This window comes from Grampus griseus (genome assembly GCF_964374135.1).
Source record: "Grampus griseus genome assembly, chromosome: 7".
Taxonomy (NCBI): domain Eukaryota; kingdom Metazoa; phylum Chordata; class Mammalia; order Artiodactyla; family Delphinidae; genus Grampus; species Grampus griseus.
In genome coordinates, this window is record NC_139001.1 from 6,329,936 (window position 1) to 6,357,041 (window position 27,106).

At 47.1% G+C, this 27,106-nt stretch overlaps 1 protein-coding gene across 1 annotated transcript in view; it reads right to left on the minus strand.

Annotated features, from left to right (window-relative positions):
• TRPM8 (transient receptor potential cation channel subfamily M member 8) overlaps positions 1-27,106 on the minus strand; it is a gene marked incomplete at its 3' end in the record, with an annotated part of 102,295 nt that overhangs the window by 24,801 nt on the left and 50,388 nt on the right. Inside the window, exons 11-20 of the mRNA XM_082658517.1 lie at positions 25,659-25,777; positions 21,573-21,863; positions 19,936-20,031; positions 18,100-18,229; positions 16,131-16,276; positions 13,562-13,674; positions 11,989-12,205; positions 5,313-5,404; positions 3,539-3,680; positions 2,271-2,442 (exon numbers count right to left, since the gene is read on the minus strand). Coding sequence (XP_082514643.1) covers positions 2,271-2,442; positions 3,539-3,680; positions 5,313-5,404; positions 11,989-12,205; positions 13,562-13,674; positions 16,131-16,276; positions 18,100-18,229; positions 19,936-20,031; positions 21,573-21,863; positions 25,659-25,777 — 1,518 coding nt within the window. The remainder of the gene's footprint in view (positions 1-2,270; positions 2,443-3,538; positions 3,681-5,312; positions 5,405-11,988; positions 12,206-13,561; positions 13,675-16,130; positions 16,277-18,099; positions 18,230-19,935; positions 20,032-21,572; positions 21,864-25,658; positions 25,778-27,106) is intronic.

Here is a 27,106-nt window from a genome sequence, read left to right on the forward strand (position 1 = left end):
GTACAAATGAACTTATTTACAAAACAGAAATAAAGTCACAGATGTAGAAAACAAACTTATGGTTCCCAGGGGGAAATGGGGGGATACCTTAGGACTGACATATACACACTACTATATATAAAATAGTTAACTAATAAGGACCTACTGTATAGCACAGAGAATTCTACTCAATACTATGTAATGACCAATCTAAAAAAGAGTGAACATACGTATAACTGATTTACTTTACTGTACACCTGAAACTAACACAACATTGTAAATCAACTAGACTTCAATAAAAAAATTTTAAGTATTTATTGAGCAGCTACTATGAGCCAGGACTTCACTAGGATGGAAGATAAAAAGGAAGGCAAGGTAAACATGGTCTTTGCCCTCAGGGAGCTTCCAACCTCTTTGGAAGAATAGGCAGATGACTGATCACACAAGTTGAACATTTCAGCCCCTGAGAAGTGCTAAGAAGGACGCGTACAGTGTGCTCCGTGGGCACAAACTGAGGCACCTCATCTGAGAACGGTTCCACAGGAAGGAAGCGTCTCTGAACTGAGGACAGAAGGATGAGTAGGAGCCAGCTAAATGAATGGGGAGGGATGGGGTGCCCAGAGCATCTGGAGAGGGAACAGCACTTGCAAAGGCCCTGTGGTAGGGGGACTGGAAAGGTCTGCTGAAATGAGAGAACAGGATGTGCAGTTAGCATGTTAACATTTTTATCTTTATACTAAAAGCAACGGATAGCCGTTAGACTGCTTGACACAGAGGTGTGACACATCAGATTCTCTTTATTCAAGGATCCCTCTGGCTGCAGCACAGATCGCAAGGAGCCAGAGGGAGACGTGAGGAGGTTCTGCCTAAGAGCCACGTGGGAAGGGGATGAGGATGGCTTAGGGTAGTGGTGGTGGGGATGGTAAAAAGTGGCTGGGTTTCAAAGACCTTTAGGGGATAAAATCAACAAAACTAGCTGATGAACTGGAGGTGGGGGAGGAAGTCATAGGAGGCGTCAAGGACGTGACATCGAGGTTTCTGCTTCGCACATCTGTGCGACCGGTGGTGACAGATCCTAGAATGGGGACTTGCAGAAGGTCTGAGTCTGGAAGGGAGGATGGAGAGGTGTGTCTGGGAATCTCAGAGAAGGCAATGGATGTGAGTGTCTGGCCCTCTGGGAGTCGCTCCGGGCTACAGACCCTCATCGGGGCGTGTGAGTTTGAGTTTAGTCCTGCCGGTCGGTGAGACGCCCAGCAGAAAAGTCGGTGCTACACCCATTTTTACCTGCAATGGAACTGAGAGGCAGAGACGCCAAGCTGCGTCCCAGGGCACACAGCACACACGTGGCTGGACCGGGATTTGAACCCCACCTGCCACTGGCGCTCTGGGTCAGTTACTGTGAGCTGTCCCTCACAGGACTAAAACCATGGACACGTAAGGTTGCCGTGAGGACAACACACACTCCCTTTTATGTAAAATGGTAAGTACAGCGTGCAGACGGGAAATCATAACAACAAGGTGCCTTCCCATCGATGCACGGAAAAGAGCTGTTTCTAAGGTCTTGGAAGAGGCTGCAGCAAAAGAGGCCAGAAGGACCACACGAGGCCACGGAGCTAATTGAGGAAACACCAAGGAGCTGAGAAGCAAGAGCACAGGGCCAGGCAAACATCGGGGTGGGTTTCCCGTGGCAGGCAGAACATGACAAGCTCAGGCTACTGTCAGCATCACAGAGATGCTTTAGACAGTTTATCCAAAACACACACCAGTTTGCACATGCCCGACACTTTCCTTATGTCAACTGGGTCTGGCCGAATCCATGCCATCTCTGCCACCATTAACCTGCCTCCGAAAGATAGCTGGCAGAAGGCTAATGCTGGAAGTTTAAATTCCAGGTTGCAGTGCAAAATTTTTCAATATTGCACTTTTTGAAATAAATGAGCACCCCGTCACTGTTGTACAGGACAGACTCGCAACACTCGTTTCTAAACCAGTGAGGCTCCTTGCTTTCATCGGCCACGTTGCTGTTGGAAATATGAGAAACACTCTATTTAAAAAGGTTTAAAAATTGCAGGCTGAAATGTTGGGAACAAGCTTACAAGGTGGACGTAAGATCCTGCTCAGGAGAAAGAAATGGCTTTGAGGGTTAGCGTCCCCTGACTGGTGTTGGCCAGATCCCAGCCGCCTCTGCTCCTAAGACAGTCCCCAGGGTCAGAGTGGGGAGCCTCAGAGGCTGGTTCTAGAAGCATCTGCCGCCTCCCAGCTGTCCCCCGCCCAGGCCACGTCAGGCTTACTGTCCACGTCGCTGGGCACTTGGCCGAACATGGCCAGGTAGGGCTCATAGATGACCGAGCGGAAGATCCACCTCCAGCGATGCTCATTCTGCCTGAGGATCCCTTGCCTGGCCACGCCGAAGGCCACCATCCACACGGCAAAGAGGAACAGGAAGAAGAACACGTCTATCAGCTGTCATGGGAGGACACGAGAGTGGAGTCAGGACTGCACCAGGGCGGCCTGTCCACTCCGCTGACCACGGAGAAGGACAGAGGCCCCTGGACCCTGGAACCTAAGGTGCCCAGCATTTGATCACTGATTTTTAAAAATGGCCATCATCACCCCTGGGTCTCGGGGCATCTCCTTCCCGGCACTAAAACTGACGGATGCATCTTTCCTTGCAGGTCCCCAAACCAGCGCAGCAGCAGAGACTTTCTGAATGAGACCAGCCTGGGAGCAGAAGAGGGATCCAACTCTGGACCCCCCTCCTCCTCTCCAGCTCACGTTCTGCAGACCCCTAAGCTATTGCCTTAGTTTTTTTTCCTTAAGGAAAATAAAAGCTCTCCTTTTTAGACAAGAAGGCACCGTTTTATCTTTCTTAATGTTTTGCACACATAGCATGACTTCATGGTGACTTGATGCCCCAGATATGCTTTGAATTAAAACCACAAACTCAAGAAGCTCAGCACTGGAAAGGAACCTCCAGATGAGCTCATCCAAACGCCCATCTGATTTAAAGACAGAAACACGGGAGGTTTGGGTCACGTGGAAAACAAGCTGAGAGAAGCAACATCGTCAGTGTGTATCTTTCTGTTATTTGTCCCCATGGAACGGGGCTGGCAGTGCTTTCCCGAAGTCTGTATCGCATGGTTGTAAGATTAAAGTTCCAGTCCACGCTATGCTTCTAGCTCACTGCATGTCTCCAGACAAACATATTAACCTTCTTGAACCTGACTGTCCACATCTGTAAAATGGGTATAAAAGTCCCTCTCCCGCCTAGGCTCCTAGTGAGTTGGTAAGACTCAAGTGAAAGCACTTGGAAACATGTGAAATCTAGAGATCTTTCTTAGCAACGCACTGAGTCACACTGTTTGCTCCTAACAGCCATCTTTTGTTAAATTTTAACCTGGAAGAGGGGTCCCTGATGAAAACACATCAAGAAAGTAAACCCTACTGATTGTGAAATGCAGCCATCACTCTATGCACAAAATCCTCCTCTCAACAATGAAAGGAACGCTGGATGCAGTTAGAAGAAGGACAACTAACTGCAAATATTCTTCATTCTTACCATCCTCTGCAACATGATAATCTTGGGTCCTAAATTCCTGCTGACCGTGAAAATGTGAATCAACCTGAGCGTGAATATAATGTAATCCAGGCAAAAAATCACTCGTCCGGAGTACAGCGAGGTTTTGTTAGAAGGGTAAAGCCTGTGGAAAGAAGAGGAAAGGAGCTGTGAGATGCTGACAAAAGATTTCAAAGTTTCGCTTTTTATCATTTTTATTTATTTCTGGATTTTATTTGCTAATTTTTTTAAATTTTATTGAAGTACAGTTGATTTACAATCAAAGTTTTGCTTTTAAAAATAACCAAACGTGAAGAAACAGCCAAAAGCCTGGGAACTGAGAGTAAGTGGAAATAGACCAGGGACATCACCGGCCCATCAGCCACTGAAAACCAAAGGCCACGTCTACTGCCCTCGTGGACTCCAGGAGAGGTGGGACACTTTAGTCCTTCATCCCAAATACTCCTGCAGGACCCAGTCCCGACATCGCTAACTTCCTGGCTCACGGGCCTCTACAATGACCCCGGCCACTTGGGACTTGACCCTGCCAGGTTTCCCCCAGTGAAACTTATCTCGTTTGCACCAGATCATCTGATTAGCTAACCACCTGCTGGCGTGTTCATTGAAAGCCATATGTGCTTTCTAACTGGAATGCTCTAGCAATCACATCCAACCGTGATTCAAATGCTGGGCCTTCGAAAGAGACCCAGGAAACTCTGCTCAATGTTATGTGGCAGCCTGGATGGGAGGGGAGCTTGGGGGAGAATGGATACATGTATATATATGGCTACGTCGGTCTGCTGGGCGCCTGAAACTATCACAACATTGTTAATCGGCTATACTCCAATATAAAATAAAAAACTTAAAAAAATAATGCTGGGCCTTTAACCCAAGCAGAAAGGGAGGGTTTTTTTGGAGGAGGAAATTGAGCTCTTACCCCGTTCATACTGTAGAGCGAGCACTCACTGTAAAGCATCTCGTTCTGGGGAGGTGTGAATATTAATGGTCAGGCTTCTCTGCTCCAATAGACCACGAGCTTCACCTTGAAGCTATTTGGGCAAGGCGGGCCGGAAAGGAGCATGGCTGGACAAGGTGGGCCAAGGTTTGTATGCACCCCAATTTCCCTATCACGTGGCATCATGTTGCTTTTTGCCTTCAGCCGTACTTTTCAACTGGTTTTTCTAATCCTCAGGGATTGAGGAGCTCTTGTAGCTGGGAGGGCAGTCTCCAGAACCAACATTTAAGTTGAAGTGAAGTGTATGTTAGAAGATTACATAGCCCCAAACGAAAACACTGTGTTATATTTAACACCCTCATCATTCTCTCCTCGATTTCTAATTCTCTCCCCAAATTCTATAAGCACAAAGAGAAAAACCATGAAGAACCCTTTTTCAATTACAGATCACCAGGAGGGGGGAAGAGAGGAGACCCAGCTTTATGCCAACCAAGCTGTGTCTCTAAGAGGCAGAGACAATGGGCGTTTGTAATAATCTCTAAATGGGGGCGGGGAGGGCACATGGCAACAGGGCAGCCCCAGCCTGGCTTAGCCTCGGGCCATGTGAAGAACCGGCACCGTTGCAGTAAGAAAACATTTTTTAAAAGGAATAGCAGCCTCTTTTCTGAATGGAATTCCAGAGATAGGCTATATTCATAAAATAACGGGACCATAGTTCATCCTCTCTCTCTTATCTTGGGCTTGAAACATCTTTCCTCCGCCTTTCCACCCAAGAGAACCCCAAAACACCTGAAACTTGAAAACGTGGTGAGGACTACTTACCGAAATACGATCCCTGCTATGAAATAAAAGAGCCCAAGCGTATCCATGATGTTCCACAGGTCGGTAAAATAATTCACCCCATTCATGTACCACTGCAGCACAGAGAGGGACAGAGAGAGGACACAGCAGCTTGGAAACATCAACTGCTTCCGGATTTATTCTTGCTCACAAATTTCTTTCCATATCCTTTTTGAGCCCATGATGTGCCAAGTACGCCCTGCAACTGCGCTGTGCTGTTCCAGGGGGATTGGAAAGTAGGTTGCATGCTTGCTGTGCTGTTATTCATGTGTTGCTAACAAAGTCAAGATAAAAAGACTCGTGGATCCCAACTGTTTTTAAAGAGAAACCTGCAGAGAGTGAGTACAACCTGTGTGGGCAAAGGTGGAACGCCCCTCCCCATGGCTGCCACGTACAGTGGTGTAGGCTGTGCACTGCACAACTCTAGAGGGTGTTATCCATACTGCCGTCATCACAGATTTGTGTGTTTACTGTAAAAATTTTCTGGCACATGGCAATAAAGCATCTTATTAAAGAAACTTTTTTTAAAGTTTTAAAAACTTTTTTGCTTTTTGCACACAGGTGCTAAGTGTGGCAGCTAGGAGGACAGACGTGGTCACAGAAATGACCGACAGGAAGAGTGTGCCACAAATCAAGAGTGATCCTTCCATCATGATTTGTATATATCGGTCATGATTTCTCAGAAGAAAGCATGTCAGGAAAACACTGAAAGAGGGATAAGATTAACCATTAGAAGGCTGCATCTGGACAGCCTCTCTGGCAATGCATACGCTGGATTTGAGGGATTCCAGGGTGGTCATCTAACCCTTTCATTCATCCATCCACTCAAAACATATTTACTGAGAATCCACGGGATTGCAAACACCTGTGCTGGGCTCCTGGGACACAGAGACATCATCGGATTGGGGGTGATGTCGACACTCAAGGAATCTACCGGCCCACAGCAAAGACAGACGTTAAACATGTTTAAAATGAAACGTGATAAGGGTCGGAGGGGAGGTAAGATCAAAGGTCCAAGTGAGCTCAGATAAGGAAACCACCAGACTTGTGCACGGCAGGAAAACAACAGCAAAGATGTGTCATCAAAGGAACGTGCACTTTTCAAGTCTGCTAAATGAACCACCAACATGGGTCCACCTGCTGTTAAGATATCTTACTTCCTATTCTGCACCTGAAACCAAGGCCTAAGAAAAAGCAGCAAAGGAACTTGCCCTTAGGCAGAAAGCCAGCAAGTGATGGGTCTTAGGGCTCTGAAATGTGGTTTCCTCTCTCCAACATCACCCTGCTTCTTTAGAACCCCCCCCACACACACAGAGATCCCACAATCTTAGACTTGGATTTAAGAAACATCATCGGTTTCTCAACAAGTATTTCTTTTCACTCATTTATAAATGCAAACAGCAACTTTAGTGGACAAAGGGGTGAGGGTGTTATGAAATCAAGTACCAAGGAAATGTTAAAATCCCCCAGGTGTGAGCAGCCCAATTTGACCATGTTCTCCTGTGGGATGGCTGAACTCCTGGGATCAGAAATCCAGTCAGGATTCCTAACTGTCCATTTGGGTGGTCCCAGTGAAACTGATCACCACCCACCAAGAGCCATTTGCAAGATGACGGTAGTTGGGACAAGCTCTACCTGCCACCTGCTTCCCTCTTTGAAACCCTGGCCTGAGAGGCAGGTAGGCACAGGGCAACAGGGCAGCCCCAGCCTGGCTCAGCCTCGGGCCACATGACAGGAAGAACCATAAGTAGATCCAGTCTGAGGTTGGGAAGCACGGTTGCAGTAAGAAGACATTTTAAAAAAGGAATAGCCGCCTCTTTTCTGAATGGAATGCCAGCGATTGGCTGTATTCATAAAATACCGGGAGCGTATCTCATCCCATCTCTCAGGATTTGGGGATTCAAGGGCCTCAAGACTGAACGTGCTCTCCATGAAGGGCCGCTGGGACTTACCTCGCTTTAAATAAACATTCAGTCTGTTTAATAGACCTAAGAGCTATTTAGCAACTATGTTTGCACTTATTGATTGCCTTGGTGAAAAATTCCAATTAACATAGCAACCTCTGTCTCCTGGGCAAGGGGACACAGGGAGACACTGACAAGCATGCATTTGACACCCAGACACTATCTGAAGCAGGTAACATCCTGCCTGGTTTTGCTTTTTGCTAACAAATGTGAATTAGGTTAATTAAGACAGTACCAGGCCGGCAGAGCTGATTGAGGAAACCAACCACAATGAAGGATTCCAAAGGCCTGAGTCTGCAGACCCGAAAGGGAAACAGCGACCCCAAGTGTCAGAGTCCTGTAATGACAGGAATCAGCAAGGCTGTGCTGTGGAGATGGGGCTCACAGACCACACAGGCAGAGCTGCTCCCTGCCAGCAGGGGTGGCCTTGACTCCACGCTCCTGACCTTAAGCACAGGCAAGTCCCTCACCATCGCCTTAATATGCAGGACTGCTGAATTCAAACTGCCCCTGACGCAGACGTACAGAATGGACTTGAGGACACGGGGAGGGGGAAGGGGAAGCTGGGACGAAGTGAGAGAGTGGCATGGACATATATACCCTACCAAATGTAAAACAGCTAGCTAGTGGGAAGCAGCCGCATAGCACAGGGAGATCAGCTCTGTGCTTTGTGAGCACCTAGAGGGGTGCGATAGGGAGGGTGGGAGGGAGACACAAGAGGGAGGAGATATGGGGATATATGTATATGTATAGCTGATTCACTTTGTTATACAGCAGCAACTAACACACCATTGTAAAGCAATTATACCCCAATAAAGATGTTAAAAAAACACTGCCCCTTCAAAAATCACTTTTACAAAGAAACAGAGGACACACTTGGACAAAGCTACACATCGCTAATACCACCCATTATGAAGGTAGAACAGCTGGGACTCAGCCAGACCCTGTGGGCATCACATCAGGCCTGGGGAGTAACTGGGAAGCACATCAGAAACCCAGAACCTCCCCCTGACGCTCCTGCCCACCGTCTGCCCCCACTCAGTGTCCCTGCTCTGTGTCTCTCCTGAGCAAAGCTCCACACACTCCACCTGCCGGGGGCCCCTCTCCATGCAAAAATGCACCTGTCCCGAGTCTCCTTCCTGCATGACCCGAATAAGGGATGAGCAGTTAAATGTACATGCGAATCTGAAGGGAGATGCTTGTGACGTAAGGACTCCAAATTTTACAATCCCAAGTCCTCTAGGCCAACCTCCCCTCAACTCAAGACTCGCTCATTCAGTGCTACTGGCGGCGCTCACCTCCTCTCCCTGAAAGCTCCCAGAAAAGACCCTGCCGGTCATCGCTAGCTGGTAGAAGGTCCATGAGGACAGAGATATCTGCCTGTTTGGTGCATCACTGTATCCCCAGGGTCTAAGACACTGCTCGTAGTAGGTGCTCAATAAATATTTGTTGAAAGAAAGACTGCGTGAATGAAGTGCTTGACTTAAGCCAGGATGACTCTCCCTGCATCCTCCTTCCGGGCCAAGCTCTGCCCCTAGAGCAACCCAGGATAAGTCGTCTCTCTAGACCTCATGGTCCTTTAGATTCCTGGAGGACACAAACGACGTTTGGACTCTGTGACTTTCATGCAGCCGGGAGGCAGGGTCAGGAACGGGACGAGGAGAGAAATGCTGGGAGCGTGAGTGAGGGGCAGCCAGCAGCAGGAAAAGAATTTTCCTTTTTACCAACCATTCCAAGAAGCTGCCAACAGCACCCTCTGCTCAAAAGGGTACGTCTGAGCCCCCCCCTGCCAGCTTCCTCCCCACGTGCCCAGTGCTGGCTTCACGGTTCCCCCCTTACTCTCGGTCACAGCACATCTCTGGGGTTGAATCAGGAAGACCCCGCCTCGTCAATTCGGTTTTTAAAAAAAGATACACGCACTTGCCAGAAACGTGACAACGCCCGCTCCTGTGCTAAGCCCCGAGGATCAAATGTGAATAAGAAACAAACATCTGCGTGAAGTCATTTCCATGCCACCCAATTCTGGGCAAGAGCAGAGTATGTGTGAGGAGCTGGAACGCCCCAGTGAAGCTGGTGCCGGACGAGAGGGGCAAGGCTTGCAGGTAGGACACCCCGTCCTCTTGCTCCCCTTGGTAACTTCATGGTTATGTGTAGGTCAAGCCATTCTGCTGTATACCTTGAAAGTATACAGTGCTATATGTCAATAATATCTCAATAAGCTGAAAAAAATAACCACTTGCAGTAGGAAACATGCCCATTTAAGGATGGGGAACCAGAAGGTCAAAGAAATTAAGTAAGTTACTACCATGCTATTTGCAGTTCCTGCTGGTTTTTCCCTTTCTCCCTCTCCCTCTCCCTCTCCCTCTCCCTCTCCCTCTCCCTCTCCCTCTCCCTCTCTCTCTCCCTCTCTCTCTCTCTCTCTCTCTCTCTCTCTTTCCACTTATTTGTGCTCATGACTTATTTGCCCCACTGGGCCTCCCCGTCCACAGAGGATGAGAGGTCTGCTGGTCTCTCAAACAGGATGAGACGCAGGGCTTTCCCCCCGCAGTCAGACAAACCCCTCCAAACTCACCCTTTCATCCTCTTCCTCTGCAAAAGCCAAACTTTCTCTTTCATGTGCCTTTGAAAGGTGGTCAACCACGCCCGGGAGCACAGCAAAGGAAGAGAGTCAGGGCCCCAGCACCCGACTGGTCTAGGAGGGAACACGTGCGACCCTGTGCAGCGCCAGCTCCCATGACAACGTAACTCGGGAGCTTCCTAATTTAAAAGCTCTTGGTTAACTTTCTCACAATGGCCAGGGCCCATTCCCGTTTTAAATGCTGACTCTCCTTCCATCTTTCTCTGCTTCTCTCCAGGAGGATATTTTCACACCCTGGCTGCTGATACACAGAAGTCAAAAAAAAAGAGAGAGAGAACTAGCAAGTAAAAGAAGGCCTCTGAGACGATATGGAAGGGGCTGTGGGTTGAACTGCATCCCCTCCAGATTCATACAGTGAAGTCCTACCTCCCAGCACCTCAGGATGTGACCTTGTTTGGAAGTAGGGTCCTTGCAGATGTAATTAGTTAAGATGAGGTCATACTGGAGCAGGATGGGCCCCTGATCCAATGTGATTAGTGTCCTTATGACAAGGGGAGATTTGGACAGAGACATGCACACAGGGAGAATATGGTGTGAGCATGAGGTCAGGGATTGAGCAATGCATCTACAGCCAAGGGACAGCAGAGAAGGCCAGCAAATCTCCAGAAACTGGGGACAGGCCTGGAACAGGTTCTCCCTCACATCCTCAGAAGGAACCAACCTTGCCCACAGCTTGATCTCAGACTTCTGGCTTTCAGAACAATGAGATGATGAACTTGTGTTGTTTAAGCCGCCCAGCTGGTGGTGCTTCATCATGGCAGCCCTAGCCCTAGCCCTAGCGAGCTAATACAGAAGTGCCCTGGACTGAACTGTGACCACTTGAGCCAATGCCTGGGGCACCCAAGAGGCTGATCTGAAGTCACAGAAACCCTCTGCACGTCAGCAGGACCAGGTCCTGGGGGAGATTTGCTGGTAGACAGAAAGCCTGATAATCTTGCATGCTCAACACACTTCTACCTGTACTCCATCTCCAGCCTGCGTCTGCACCTCCCACCTACTAGGCAAGCAAAGGCAGATCCAGGGCACTGGTACCAGGACTCCTGCCACCCCTTGTGCCCATGGCAGACACTTCTAATTCATTAAGATGTTCTCCTGCTGAAAATAGAGGCTCAGAATCTTTCTCAACCCAGGGCTCCTAGAAGCCACCAAAAAAAAAAAAAAGAATCTATTAGAGTTAGCATGATAGTCAAAACAATTTAGGAATCCTATTCCAGGCAGCAACTCTGTGGGGTCCAGAACAGCATCCTTTGCCCCTCCAAATATCTGGTATCACTTGGCACAGTACCTTGTACACTGTGAGCACCTAGGCCATACGTGTTGAATGGATATGTTTTTCGGTTTGGGCTCATATGGGACAAGAGTGACAACAACAGCAGTTCTCAAATATTTTGTAAACTACCATCTTAAAAGGATTTTCTGGGATGACTTTTCATGATGGTTTAGGGACAGCACTGACCTCCACCATCAACATTTATTCATTCAACAATTATTAACTGAGCACCTGCTACGTGCCAGGCCTGGGCTAAGTTCAGATTAAGGGTGGGAAGAGGATGCCAAACAATGCAGATCCCAAGAAACTAGAGAAAACACCATGAATAAATGACATGAACTCCCTGAAATTCACAAGGACGAATATAAATTTCCGACATTGTCAATCTGACATGCTGGGCATTGAGATGCTCTTAGCTGGAAAGTCCTTCCAATTCCCCTGCCACTCATGGTGCTGCCTACCCCAGTGACAGTAATGACAGGATCACAAATGGCTCCTGATGATGGGAGTGGGTTTAAAAGTCCAAGGTCAACCTGCTCTTTCAACACATTCCTGAGTAATTCATCTCCACCAATTAACATTAATTAGAGAGCAAAGCTTGGGCTTGGGGCTAGGAGATCTCACGGAAGAGCGTCTTCATGTTCATGGGTGGCCACCAAATGAGAACACTTATTTGGGGGAAATAATGACTTTGGAACTTGAGGAGCAACTTCTGCTCCCCTTTGGCATTAGGAAGATGCCGCTCACTGAGGAAAGGAGGGGGGCCCCACGTCGGGGCTGACCTACCTGTCTCACTTCATCACAGAACAGGACAAAGACCAGCGCGTAGAGGACCAGCTCCGGGGGTTGCGGCACAGGGTGGAAATCCATGAGCAGCACGTAGGCAAAGAGCAGGAGGAAGGCGATATAGAAGACCACGTTCCAGGAGAAGACCACAAACGGGGAGGTGAAGAAGGCCACGTAGTACCACAGGAGCTTCCTGTGCTTGTCGAGGGGCTTCTTCCTGGACCGAGGAGGGACAGCACTGTCACCATCCTGGCCAACATCACTGCACGGGCTACACCTCTCCTCTGAACACCGATGAACATAGACCCACAGCTGGGCCAGGGACAGGTGGTGTCCAAATTGGGCTCTAAGTTTGACCCAGCCAAAATTCAGCCTCGGCATTTCATGCTTAATAGATCCAAATTCTGCCTCAGATATTGAAGACAGGAGCCCACTTCTACCTCTTTGAAATCAAACCTGGGGGAAACCCACGGAGATCCCAGACCTAAAGTGCAGGGACTAGAGTGAACATTGTAATTTCCAGGCCTTGTGATCCTTTGCACAAGAGCACACACACACAGATGCTTGTACACACACACAGACACATGTACACACACACAGATGCTTGTACACACACACAGATGCTTGTACACACACACAGACACATGTACACACACACAGATGCATGTACACACACACAGATGCTTGTACACACACACAGATGCATGTACACACACACAGATGCTTGTACACACACACAGATGCATGTACACACACACAGATGCTTGTACACACACACAGATACATGTACACACACACAGATGCATGTACACACACACAGATGCTTGTACACACACACAGACGCATGTACACACACACAGATGCTTGTACACACACACAGATGCATGTACACACACACAGATGCTTGTACACACACAGATGCTTGTACACACACAGATACATGTACACACACACAGATGCATGTACACACACACAGATGCTTGTACACACACACAGACACATGTACACACACACAGATGCATGTACACACACAGATGCTTGTACACACACACAGATGCTTGTACACACACACAGACACATGTACACACACACAGATGCTTGTACACACACACAGATACATGTACACACACACAGATGCATGTACACACACACAGATGCATGTACACACACACAGATGCTTGTACACACACACAGATACATGTACACACACACAGATGCATGTACACACACACAGATGCATGTACACACACACAGATGCTTGTACACACACACAGATGCATGTACACACACACAGATGCTTGTACACACTCACAGATGCATGTACACACACACAGATGCATGTACACACACAGATGCTTGTACACACACACAGATGCATGTACACACACACAGATGCTTGTACACACACAGATGCTTGTACACACACAGATACATGTACACACACACAGATGCATGTACACACACAGATGCATGTACACACACACAGATGCTTGTACACGCACACAGATGCTTGTATACACACAGATGTATGTATACACACACTCACACACGATTATGTGCCTTGGTTTCATACCTAAATGATACAAAGCCACAGCCCACCAAGGGTATAATAAACAGACACAGGATAATCTTCCAGTTCTTGGTGTCTCGGGAAATCTCTCCGTACCATTGCTTGGAAAGAAAATTCTACAGGAAACAGAGACAAAGGACACAGGTCCTTATTAATGCAATGACATGCTGGATGGTGTGCGACCTTTCTTCCCAGCCCTCAAACCTCTCCAAATAAATAACTCTCTGAATTGAGATCTTTATTCTTTTATATTAGTTACCTGGATTTTAAGGGGCTATGATTCAACCATATAAAATTCTGTTTGATTTTCAGTCCTTTTCTATGTTGGGTTCTGTGAACTTTAAAACAGAGGTTGTATGAGTCCAAATTCACTAAACCTATGAATTTTAACCAACTCTAATTCTTACTGTGTACATTTAAACAAGCACCTCTGTAGCTCCTTTTCCCTGAAAGATCACAAATTCACACGACATCCAGTGCTACCTGCGGGGCCCCAAGGATTCATTTCTGGAGGCAGATAGGTGACACCTGTCAGGACACTGAAAGGAAGTCGGCAAGAGAGAGACCACTGGTGTCTCAACACCCATTTGAGCTAAAAAGGCATGGAAAAGCGTTCCCCAGAACGTATCAGCCCCTGAAAGGTGGAACGGGGCCTCCCACAAAGGCAGGAATTAGAAATTTGTTTTGTCTCTGACAACAGCACTGAAAGTCAACACAGAAGGGGTGGGCATAGGCTGGGTCACACGGAAGGACCCCGCGGCTCTCAGAAAAGATCGTATTGGGTATTTCCTGGTGATCTGGTGGTTAGGACTCCACACTTTCACTACCAAGGGCCTGGGTTCGATCTTTGGTCAGGGAACTAGGATCACACAAGCTGCACAGCACGGCCAAAAAAAACCCCCACAAGAACAAAAATATGCCAATCAGAAGGGACTGGTGTGTCTCCGTGGCAGAGCAGGGGGGACCTGAGGCCTTCCCAGCACTGTCTGGAGGGCTGGGACCCGGGGGCCCCATCCATACCCCAGCGCATCCCTCCAGGAGAGGACGGCTCCTCCCGAGAGCCCTGCCCCGCTCTGCCTGGGCTTCTGGGGCCGGGCGTGTAGTTGGCTCTTGAGGGGCAGCCCCCAAGGAACCGCAAACTGCAGTTGGTGGGTAGGTGCTCGGATGGCACCACTGCGGCAGGCGGCATGAAGCTCCCAGAAGCCCCCAGAAGGCAACTTCTCCTTAGCATGCCTGTGTCTGCTTCCTTCCCTTCTCCTCCCAGCCTCTCGGCCTCCACTCCCCTCACGCACCTCCTGGACTCACGTCCAGCATAAACTACGTGCAGTCAAATCCTTGTCTGGCGGTCTGCTTCTGCGGGGCACACCGAGACAAGTAAGGTCCCGACCCTTCCAGGGTGATGAGCCCACCAGGCCATCGCCGAGCGGCACCACGAGGCCCTCGGTCACAGAAAGCTCCCGCACTAGCTCGGCTTCCATGGCCACCAGCGACATCTGACCCCACACGTCAGCCTGCCCAGAGCAACCACACTCCCTGGTCCCACGGGTCGGGCAGGGAGACTTTCCATAAACATCGCTGAACCGGCATCTGGTGGAAACCGTGGGGCCTGGTGAACTTGGACGGGAGCATGAGTCAACCTCCCCAGGGCCCAAAGCTCTGGGACACCTGCAAGAAGGGGTCTGGGGGCTAAGAAGTTGTGAGCAGAGCCATGAGCAGAGCGAGGCAGCCGTGGCAGCCGGCCGGGTCTCCCAGGCAACCCTGACCCCAGCACTGGCCTCCCTCCAGCCCACTACGACACAGAGGCTACACCAGAACAACAGCAAGGCTCCCTGTGTGTCCCTTGTCATCCATGACCACACTCACTGAATCCACTTGGCTGCAGTAGCAAAAGGATTCTTTTGTAAACACTGTGCCAGTTATTGGCTGCATGGAATAATGGGAGGTCCGTAAGATGGGCAATCATAATGGGATCAAAACCCAGCCCTGCCACTTCCTAGCAACCTGGGGAACATTCCAGAACCTCTCTGAGTTCCTGAGTCCTCCTCAGTAAAATGGGATGATGTCGGCCCGCACACATGCTGTGAAGATGAAGCGTGGTCGCGTGTACCAGGGCTATGCAGACGCGTGTCAGTCCTTCCATCTCTCCCCCATCTTCTTCCCCTTCACACCAGACCCCTCCAGCTGGGATGGCGGGTGGAAAAAAATCTCCCCTCCGAAATCTGAGATACCAGGTGCAAACTGCTGTTAATGTAATTTGGGGCAGGAAACGTCTACACTGGCTGAACCCACTTCCTACTAGTTTCTCTGCTGCCATTACTACTAGTAATAGTTTTAAGAGTAACAGCTACCATAAAGGGCTGGCCCCACTCACATATTATCTCATTGAATCCTCACAGCAACCCTTCCTTTACCCCCTATTATGCCCACTTTACAGATAAGGAAACTAAGCCTCAGAGAGTTCATGTAACCTGGCCCCTCCCTACACCTAGTTAGAGATACACTGGATCCAGAGACCCAGCTGATGGAAAGGCCCATTTCTGGGCATGATGTTCGGTGACTGCATGTTGCTTACCTGGACCCCGGGCTGAGCGATGAAATGCTGGTCCGTGGCCTCCACCGCCAGCTCCAAACAGCTGCTTCCGCCCCAGGCTTCACAGGAATAGACGAGGAGCTGTTCTGCCAAGTCTTCGTCGCTGCTGTAACACTCCGTGAACAGCTCTAAGTGACATGGTCCCCAGAGAGAAGGAAACGGGAGGCAGGGCTGGCCAATACACAGAACTCCCCCACCCACCCACCCGGGCCCACCAGCCAAGCCCTGACTTCCATGAAAGCCTGGCTGTGAGCATCCTGGATTATAAAAGGCAAAGAGAACACCAGTACAATATAATTCTCCACTGAACAAAGGGACCTTCTTCGGGCACCCCGCACACAGCACAGCGCCTCCTGGCGGCAGGTGTCCAGAAATGCCCACTGAATTGAGCTGCAGTGAACATGAGGAATGCCCTCTTTGGTGGGGTTCAGCCACTGGGGAGGGGAGCCAGACCCTGAGCCCCCCTCCATCTCATTTACCTCTGTGCTTTTTTGGTGAGGTTCTTTGCGGTTAAGGCACAGTGCAAAAAAAAAAAAGCCAAAATGACGTAATAAAAATCACTGGCCCAGGGCTTCCCTGGTGGCGCAGTGGTTAAGAAGCCTCCTGTCAGTGCAGAGGACAAGGATTTGAGCCCTGGTCCGGGAAGATCCCACATGCCGCGGAGCAACTAGGCCTGTGTGCCACAATTACTGAGCCTGCACACCTAGAGCCCATGAGCCACAACTACTGAAGCCCATGTGCTACAACTACTGAGCCCACGTGCCTAGAGCCTGTGCTCTGCAACAAGAGAAGCCACCGCAATGAGAAGCCCACACACCGCAACGAAGTGTAGCCCCCGCTTGCCGCAACTAGAGAAAGCCCACGCACAGCAACGAAGACCCAACGCAGCCAAAAATAAAATAAATAAAAATTAAAAAAAAAACACTTAAAAAAACCCCAGCAACACTGGCCTACTGCATTGAGGGTGTGCTTATATTTTGAGACCTTATAACAAACAGATTGGTGTGTAGCTCCTCAGAGAAAATCCTTTAAAAGTCGAAATGCTCGGAGCCATTGCCCAGCTGAAGTCAGTCCAAAAACAATGTAATACCTTGAAATTTTTAATATAGTAGAAGAAATAATCAGACACCTTTTCCCAACACAGAGAGGCTAAATGCATGAACATTTCTTCATTAGATCAGACAACAGACAAACACGCCTGCATTGTGCAACGTGCCACCTTGCAAACTGAAAACTCCCCAGTGGAAAGAAGAAAACTGAGCCGGCCTAAAATTCTCTGTTGCTGCGAGGCAACTGGTCCTGGATTTCTCACAGTCCCGCGGGGTCCGGGCCCTCTGAGCAGGGGCGATGGCAAGCCGTGTCAAGGGCAGGTGAACAGCGAACAGAGGACAGATGTTTCAGGAGTGTCACACTCAGCGGGGCCTCTGCCCTCTTCTGTTCCAGGTGATGAGAAACATCGCCCTGGAGGGGAGCTGGGCAGCTCGCCTGTTGCCTTGGGTTATAGAAGCTCTGAGCCTCCTAAGTTTGTGGAGATGTGGGACCACCAACACCAGCCCTTATTCACGTGACCTCGTGGGGAATCGAGGCATGGGGACCAACCCAAGATGCCACTCTGGCTGCTGCCTTTGCCATTAGTAGTAAACCATCTGTGTCCCTAACCCAGGGGTCTGGGGTCCTCTGTCAGTATATGTATAGGAAGCTGGCAGGCTAACCTGCTAGCTTGCACATCAGGTGAAACCTCACACGTGTCAAGGTTTCTGAATAGCATCCCCAAAACAAAACACCCCAAGGCTTCCCTATGGTGCTGAGTTACTTAGACCTGGCCTGGGTGTGGCCCTGGGCAGCTGTGGGATGAGAGAGCCTATATTTCACCACCTTCATTCTTGGAAAAGTCAGTAAATGCCACGCGGTGTGGCTGTGCCGGCCACGGCTCCCGTTCCCAGAGGCTTACCCACTGCTCGGGTCTCGTACTCGTTTGCCAATTCCTCGGACTCCCCTGCAGCATTGATGTCGTTCTTCACCTTGGCCAGAGTCTTCAGAAGCTTGCTGGCTCCCAGGGCTGCCAGAGTACAGCCCCTGGTCTTCCAGAGGGGTGAGAATGTCACAGTTAATTCGTAAGCCCTTGCAGTCGAGTCAACATCAAAGTCAGGCAAGCACAGATTGATGGCAAAAGCAGGAAGTGGTAAAAATCTGAACTGTTCATAATGATTCCCAGTAAAATTTGCAATGTGCACCAAGTCTTGAACCTGAATATACTCACAGTCTTGAACATGGAATTAACATACAAAAAAGAATCAAGATAAATGCATCACTAATTATTAGAAAAATGCAAATCAAAACTACAATGAGGTATCACCTCACACCAGTCAGAATGGCCATCTCCAAAAAATCTACAAATCATAAATGCTGGAGAGGGTGTGGAGAAAAGGGAACCCTCCTGCACTGTTGGTGGGAATGTAAATTGATACAGTCACTATGGAGAACAGTATGGAGGTTCCTTAACAAACTAAAAATAGAACTACCATATGACCCAGCAATCCTGCTACTGGGCATATACCCTGAGAAAACCATAATTCAAAAGGATACATGTACCCCAATGTTCATTGCAGCACTATTTAAAATAGCCAGGACATGGAAACAACCTAAATGTCCAATGATAGATGAATGGATAAAGAAGATATGGTACATATATACAATGGAATATTACTCAGCCATAAAAAGGAACAAAACTGGATCACTTGTAGAGATGTGGATGGACCTATAGAGTCGGTCATACAGAGTGATGTAAGCCAGAAAGAAAAAAACAAATATTGTACATGCATATACGTGGAATCTAGAAAAAATGGTACAGATGAACCTATTTGTAGGGCAGGAATAGGGACACAGACGTAGAGAACAGACATGTGGACACAGGGGTGGGACGGGAGGGTGGGACAAACTGGGAGACTAGGTTTGACATAAATACACTACCATGTGTAAAACAGATGGCTAGTGGGAACCTGCTGTATAGCACTGGGAGCTCAGCTCAGTGCTCTGTGATGACCTAATGGGGGGGAAGGCGGGGAAGGTGGGGGGGAGGTCTAAGAGGGAGAGGATACAGGTATGCATATAGCTGATTCACTTCATTGTACAGCAGAAACTAACACAACATTGTAAAGCAATTATACTCCAATAAGAAAAACAAGACAAATGCAGGAGAAGCTGATAGTCAGACGTGGCAATGGGAAGCTTGATGACCCACCATCATGCTGTAACAGCTCAGAGGGGGAAACTGGTCAAGGACACGAGGACTGACAATTATAGTTAGTGAGAGTGTGTGTGTGAATCGATATTCAATACCTAATCTTAGGCTCTAAAAACAGAGAATGCAGCTTCTTTTCAACTGTTCATAAATCATTTATAAAAATCATTATGTGTGGAATCACAAAGAAAAGTCTCAGTCATTTCCTAAAGCAGGCTTTGTACAGGCCCTACTTCCTGCCTATAATGCAAGAAAGTTAGAAATTAATTTTAAATTAAACTTTAAAACCTCCTCCACTTGGAAGACAATCACACATCCACACAAACCTAAGAAGCAGGTGCCTCCTGGATTACCCACCAAGCCCAGAACTTTCCAGGGACCTCCCCTCCCAAACACACCCCTGTTCACATGGAAACAGGCACAACCATATCTACCGACATCAAATATTCCCTTTTACTGAGGACGCTTTAGATTAGGTATGTGAGGTTTGAAAGGGTCAGAACGACCACAACCAAGCATACATCTGCCACAGACTTGGACATTTACCTGCTCCCAGATGGCTTTGGAAAGTTCCTTCTTGTTCTGAAGAATGGCCCAGATGAAGAGTGCCTGCAGGGGGTGCCGAGTAATAGGAGACACGTCCTGGGAGGGATGAGAGCAGGGGGTCAGCACATGCAGACGGAGCATCACTTTGGCAGACACACTAGTGTAAGAATGAAAACAGGGTCAGGAGGCCCTAGGAGAGCGCCCCATGTTTGAAGGGCTCTGTAACTTGGCATCTGAATCCATTCTCACAGAACCGTGATGTGAGTTTCAACAGAATCTCTGATCTATCATAAAAGACAACGTACAAGTAGATGGAAAGGTATAAAGGGTGAAAAAAATGGGCTGACGGCAATTTAAAAACTGAATGACTTCTGACAGGCTGAAGAGAAGTTCTTCTCATCATAGAAATCTCTTTCTCATCTAGAAAAATCGTCCTAACTAAATTCTAACTTTCCAATAGTTGAAGTTCAATTATCACAATGGAAAACTGAAGTTATTTCTTTGGAGCGTTATTCAAAGTTACAATTCCTAATACATTAGCTAAGAATCCCAGCTCCCATTCAGCCTCCCGTATCTTCCAAGGGAACCTTTTCAAACAGAACTCTATGTATATATTCCTTTTAATCTTCCCTAAGGTTTTACCAATATCCAAAATGTTTCTGGCATAGTTATGGATACTGTGGAGAGTTTTAACATAAATAGCATCAAACAGCTTTTTAAACATTTCCAATTCCTTCAAACACCTAGCTCATTTAGATTTTTGCAACACACATGTAATAAAATTCTAAAACTATCAAAGATCCTGACCTAGTTTGAGTTTTCCCAGAAGCGATCAAGCATTTGAGACAGGTAGTTTATTTTGGACAAGATTCCAGGAAAACCACTAGGAAATTGAGGAAATGAGATTGGAAAAGAAAAGACCAACAAGTTGTCATGGTAAATAACCAGAGATTAATCCCACTAGGCAACCCTTGGAGCCAGTGTAGGACACAGGTCTCAGAATTATCTCCTCTGAGCAGGGGGGTTGCTGAGGTATTTATACACCAACTTCTGGCAGTCACTGGGCTCTGACCAGAGCAGACCTTCAGCAAAGAGTTGCAGGTGCTAGAAACTGGGCCTGCCTGTGCTTAAAATAGGAAATCTTGAGAGAATATAAGTGGTACATCCACAACACCTTCTCAAATGGAAACCTGGACTATCTCTTTACAAAGATTCACTGCCCCTTTTATTCACAAAAGGAAACTCGGCAGTTCTCCTTTTCTTTGCATAGGTAGCAGAGAACTATTTTAGGCAGATCATGTCCAAAAGGCTAAGACGTGGTCAGGCAGCCAGTCCTTTTTCCCCGTTCCCTGCTAGATGCCTTCAGAAAGTGTGTCACACCAAGCTTTGCAATTAGGAAATACTGCAATAACTAGTTGTAAAGATAGCACAAAGAATAAAGCAAGAAAATGCACCACTTGTTACCTCGCTAGGACTCGCTAGCTTAAATAAAGGCAGGAGGAAAAAATAACAACCCCAACATGTGAACTACATGACAGCAATGAGGTAGGGAGTAGGAAAGATGGAAGTAGAGAGATTTTTTGAGGGAAGACTCAAGAGAGCAAAGAATTCAAGCAGACAGCTGTGACAGTACACACATGGAACTCTACCTCTATCTCATCCCTGCTATTCCTGTCTTCCTTCCGGAAGCCTCTTCGGAAGTTAGCAACCAGTTTCCAGATGAACGTGAGGAGGGTGTCATTATAGGAATTCTTGGCAATCTGCAGGTTCCGATACACCAGGGTGCTGAAGTGATTGGAGAAGAGCTCGGTGAGGACGTCATTGGTGAGGAACTTCTGCAGGTTCAAGCCATTCTCCAGAAAGAGGCGGACAAACTTGGGTCTGTCCTTTATGAGAGCCATAAACATGACTTCCTGAAGGTCAGCAGACTGAGGAGAAAGAGCAGAGAGAGAACGCACAGCCTAAATCCAATCAAGAAGACAAGGCACCTTCTTTCTCAGACACATCGCATTTTCAACCATGAGGTAAATAAAATTTATCTTTTCAGTTGTAACACAATATTAGATTACAGCTCAAACATCGAGATGGGGGAAGAAGCAAGGTGGAATCTTTGAAATCAGCCAGATGTGAGCTTGGATGGGAACTGGTCTCTTGCTGTTGTAAAGTGGAGATAATGACACCCACATAAGGATGATGTTGAGGGACTTCCCTGGTGGTCCAGTGGTTAAGACTTTGCCTTCCAATACAGGGGGTGCGTGTTTGATTCCTGGTTGTGGAGATATGATCCCACTTGCCTCGTGGCCAAAAGACAAAAACATAAAACAGAAACAATATTGTAACAAATTCAATAAAGACTTTAAAAATGGTCCACGTCGAATAAAAATCTAAAAAAGAAAAAATTACATTAAAAAAAGGGATGATGTTGATCAAGAATTGATCCCAGTGCCTGGCATAAAGGAAGCACTCGCTCCATTAGGGGGCAGGGGGCTCATGGTACAGCTCACACCATTTCTCTGAGGTCTACACTGGACACCAATTGTGACCTAACCACCAGCCAACTTTTCCTTCTGTGCCATGGCGTTGCCCCACTGCCCTTCCCATGCCATGAGGCAAATGCCTGGTCATGTTACATAACCATGAGTCACTGGAACACTTGACAGTGATACCTGGTTATTATTTATCTGTACCTCTACTGTCTGGGCTCCTGGTAATCCTTATCCCATAGAAGCTTATTAAGCATCTTAATAAAGATAATTAACGTGTACTTCAGACACAAACCCGTGGTCCATGGGCCACACCAGCTCTCAGATATGTTCTGATGGTCCTCCATACTATTTCTTACAATTTTTTTTTTTTTTTTTTTTTTTTGCGATACACGGGTCTCTCACTGTTGTGGCCTCTCCTGTTGCAGAGCACAGGCTCTGGACGTGCAGGCTCAGCAGCCATGGCTCACGGGCCCAGCCGCTCCGCGGCACGTGGGATCTTCCCGGACCGGGGTACGAACCCGTGTCCCCTGCATCAGCAGGCGGACTCTCAACCACTGCGCCACCAGGGAAGCCCTATTTCTTACAATTTGATTCCGTTGCCAACATTAAAAATTAGACAGTTCATAAAAATCCACATTGCCAGCATTAAAATCCAGATTCACAAGTAAATACCAGAAGCTCTGACAACACAGAGAACCGTCAGTTGGAGCCAACAGGGGCAGCTCCAGGAGCCTGGGCGCTGTAGCCCTGAGCACCCCCCACTAGCCTCGCGGCGGCTCACCCAGCCCACTGTCCTCACTTTAATTGTCTGAGCCCTGGTTCAGGGGAATATCCCTGCCAAGGGCAGCATTAGCGGTTTCTGTTTCTGTCTGATGTTGGTCTCTCCGGGATCACACATTGTCTGCAGAGCCACCTGCCAAGGGTCCCTTGAGTCCCCCCACTGTGGCTCCAGGCGGGACAGGGACAAAAAGAGGTGGCTGCCCTGATACCCTGCACTGCTAAGAAGTTCCCAGGTTACTCATGCTGCCCCGGGTTCAGGGACCACCCTTTGAGAGCCACTGGCATGTGGAGAAGAGAAGAGCTTTGCAGTCAGACACACGTTTGTTTCCAAACCTTGGTTCTACCGTTACCTTATGTGCGACCTCGAACAAGACTGTGTCTCAACCTCAGTTTGCTCGTCTGTAAAATAGGTGCTTGTGGGGATGAAATGAGATAACACAGGTCAAGATGCCTTCGGAGATTCAAGTTCGGAGCAGGCCCTCAAAAAACCATCAGAATGGCCCTCCTGTGGTACCCATGGAGCCCTGGCTTATTAACCAGCAAAATGAGATAATCCCTGTGATGGCTGGCGTGATGGCCAAGTGAACCAGCACAGTGAAGCTGCTTTGTGCACTACAGAAGGTTATGCAAAGATCTTTAGTTATCTTTAAACAAAGACTTATATACGGCTTAATATGTGCCAGTGTTCTAAGCACTTCAGAAATATTATCTGATTTAATCATCGTAACAGTCCAGTGAGGTAGCTACCACTATTATTACCATCTGTTTTCAAATGAGCAGCGGTGTGCTGGTAAATACTTTACAACCAACGTTCTGGAAGAAAATAATAAGCCCCGATTTGTAGTATTTGACCATTGATTGCTACAGTGTAAATGCTCCCAACGGGGCCAGTCTTCGGCTACCACGTGACATCATTGAATGCACAACTGGGACCCAACACAGAGTAGCAAGTATGGTGTTTCCAGAATGCAGATACGATAGACATAACCTCCAGGGTATAGATCAGAGTAAACGTAGGAGAATAGTTAGAAAGGGACGAGTTTGATTATTTATTGCCTTTGTTTTTAATAAAATTTATTTAGTTCTAAGAGTATAGTATTCGATTTTTAATGACTGTATTTAACAACAGACTCAAAAAACCCTAAAAATTTTAGCAGTCAGCTCTTGCTAAAACCAGTATGAACTGACCCCAATTCACCACTGTACAAGGAAACTGAGGAAGGTTAAGGAACTTGCAGAGGTTAAGTCATGCAGATGGGCTGGCTCCAGAGTCCATCCTCTCAACCATTATGTCCTTCACTCAACTACCTTTAGCTGAGTTAATAAAATTAAATGTACTATTCAATGCATGCCTGAGTTTATGTTTATTTGCACCATCTGATGTCACTTAAATAGAACATTTCACACACAGGGGTTCATTTCTGAATCAATTACCTAGATTTACAAACAGTTCTGTTTTCCCTCAACTAACTAAAGGCTTGCCATGTGAGATAGGGCTCATTATACTGCAAAAACCAAAGATAATGTTTGCTAGAGGAATGAATAATTTAAAAACCCATAAGCCATGATTTTATTTGGATTCTATTCTTAAAATTGATCACATGTAAGGACAACTGAAGTCTGCATCTTTGATTATACAACGATAGGCCTCAAAGTGTTTTCACTGCCCACCAGTGACTGAAGAGCTTAAAACAGAGAAGCCTCCACCTTGCAGATCCAAGTGTGATGGTTTATAATTGTTCCTACAAAACAGAGCTCCTAAGGCGGATCTCACTTTAGTTGTACCCAAGAGGATGCTGCTGGAAAATGCAGTCTTACAACTCTCATCAAATTCAAAGTGAGAAAAGTCACTCTACTGGAAAAAAATACAGATTTTCTGGACATACAACTTCCATATTGGAGGTACTCGTTTGCCTGGGGGAGTCCTGATTTTCTAACTCTAAGATATTCCTTGTATGTCTTTAATCAACTTGTTCTATTTTTCTCTTACGCGTCTCACTGCTGACAATTCTCTTATGAGAACTTGGCTAAGAAGGTGGGGCAGGGCACAAAATGAGTACCGCTGTCTGGATTTTTAGTTGAGTTATTTCTGATAAACCCCTTTCAATCATCCTGCACTTAGTTTCCCCACATTTCTGTCCATCAATTCCTAGGAGGAAATCTGCACCTCAACACCTTAATGGAGAATCGCCTCTCATATCATGGCGGGAGAGCTATAAACTTTGGATGGTAATGGTGGATTGATGTTACCTTACGTTAGTGTATTTATTTTTATTATCTCTTTGCAAGCAACCTACTAAGTCAATGTTATTATCCCCTACTACAGATGAGGAAAGAGAGCCTTGGCAACACTGATGTACCAGGACAGGACAATCTTTTACAATATTCAAGGGCAAAGACCCTGTCAGAAATGGACCAGACCTGTCGCTGGATAACCCAGGAGGGCTTCCTATGTACCTCCCACCGGCGGTCATTGGTGAAAATCTCATCACTGGCTAGGTCCAGCTGGTTCCACTCCAGCAGAAGCTTCAGCTGCCCATTCCAGTTATCCTTATCTTGTTCATTGGTGCTAAAGGCTGTAACAGGACAGGGAAAAAAATCAACTCACCAAACACCCAGAAACAAGAGAGTCAGAACCATTACATATGGCCAATTATCAGAGCCATTTATCAAAGGAGATTCTAAGCATGTTATCTTAGAATCAGACACTCAGAGCTGTCATTTCACTGACAGTTTATTTTCACTCCATCTTATCCATATTCTATATGTCCCAAAGTATGTACTGTGGATCAATTTAGGTGATAATATCTTTCCATTTCATATCCTAACAGTTAACTATGGTATATTGATATTTTTCCATAGATTCAGATTCCATAAATGTCACATTTCCAGGACCACGTCTGACTTTTACTATAGCTAAAGCTATGACATAATGAGCTCTATCATAACAATACTCCACTTGTCTTTTTCAGAGCTGATAATCTCTGTACCTATGTATCTCTACAGATATAGTCCCATTTTAATAAATATCCTTACAACCAAATTCCTGACCAGCACAGTAAGAATGATTCTAATAAACAGCTAAGGCTTAAAGTGCACTTCTCTTGGGCCTTGCTCTGCTCTGCATGCCTTAAATATATTCATCAGACGGCTCAACTCTACGTGGCCTTTGCCAGGGGTCTATTTACTTCAGGTAATTCCACCTTGATGGGATTCTCAGACAGCAAAGTTCACACATGAGGATTTTAAAACCGAGGTTCATTCCTAAGCATAGGAGACGTGTTAACCCCTGAAACTGAACGCAAAATTATCTAGGTGTGTGTGCACGTGTGTACACAGATGTGGAATCTAGGACAGAGGTCCATAGCTTTTATCATATTCTCAAAGTGTCTGAGACTCAGATAAAGATTCTAAACCACTGCTGGAGACAGCTCTTTGGAAAGCACTGTGATCATCTTTAACTGATATTTTGATGAAATAAAAATTCTTGTTCTGGGGGCTTCCCTGGTGGCTCAGTGGTTGAGAGTCCGCCTGCCGATGCAGGGGACAGGGGTTTGTGCCCAGGTCTGGGAAGATCCCACATGCCGCGGAGTGGCTGGGCCCGTGAGCCGTGGCCGCTGAGCCTGCACGTCCGGAGCCTGTGCTCCACAACGGGAGAGGCCACAACAGTGAAAAGCCCTCATACCGCAAAAAAAAAAAAAAAAATTCTTGTTCTGTTAAATATATACAACCAAGGAGATTTAACTCAGCAGGTCAATAGTAGTTATTCCAACTTCTAATATATGCTAATCAAAATTAAGTGCAAGATTATATTTCAGTAAAGCTGTTTTAAAAAATAAATGGAAGCCATTAAAAGCCACAGAAAGCAACACAAAGCTGAAACTTCTACAAGGAGCTAATTTTAC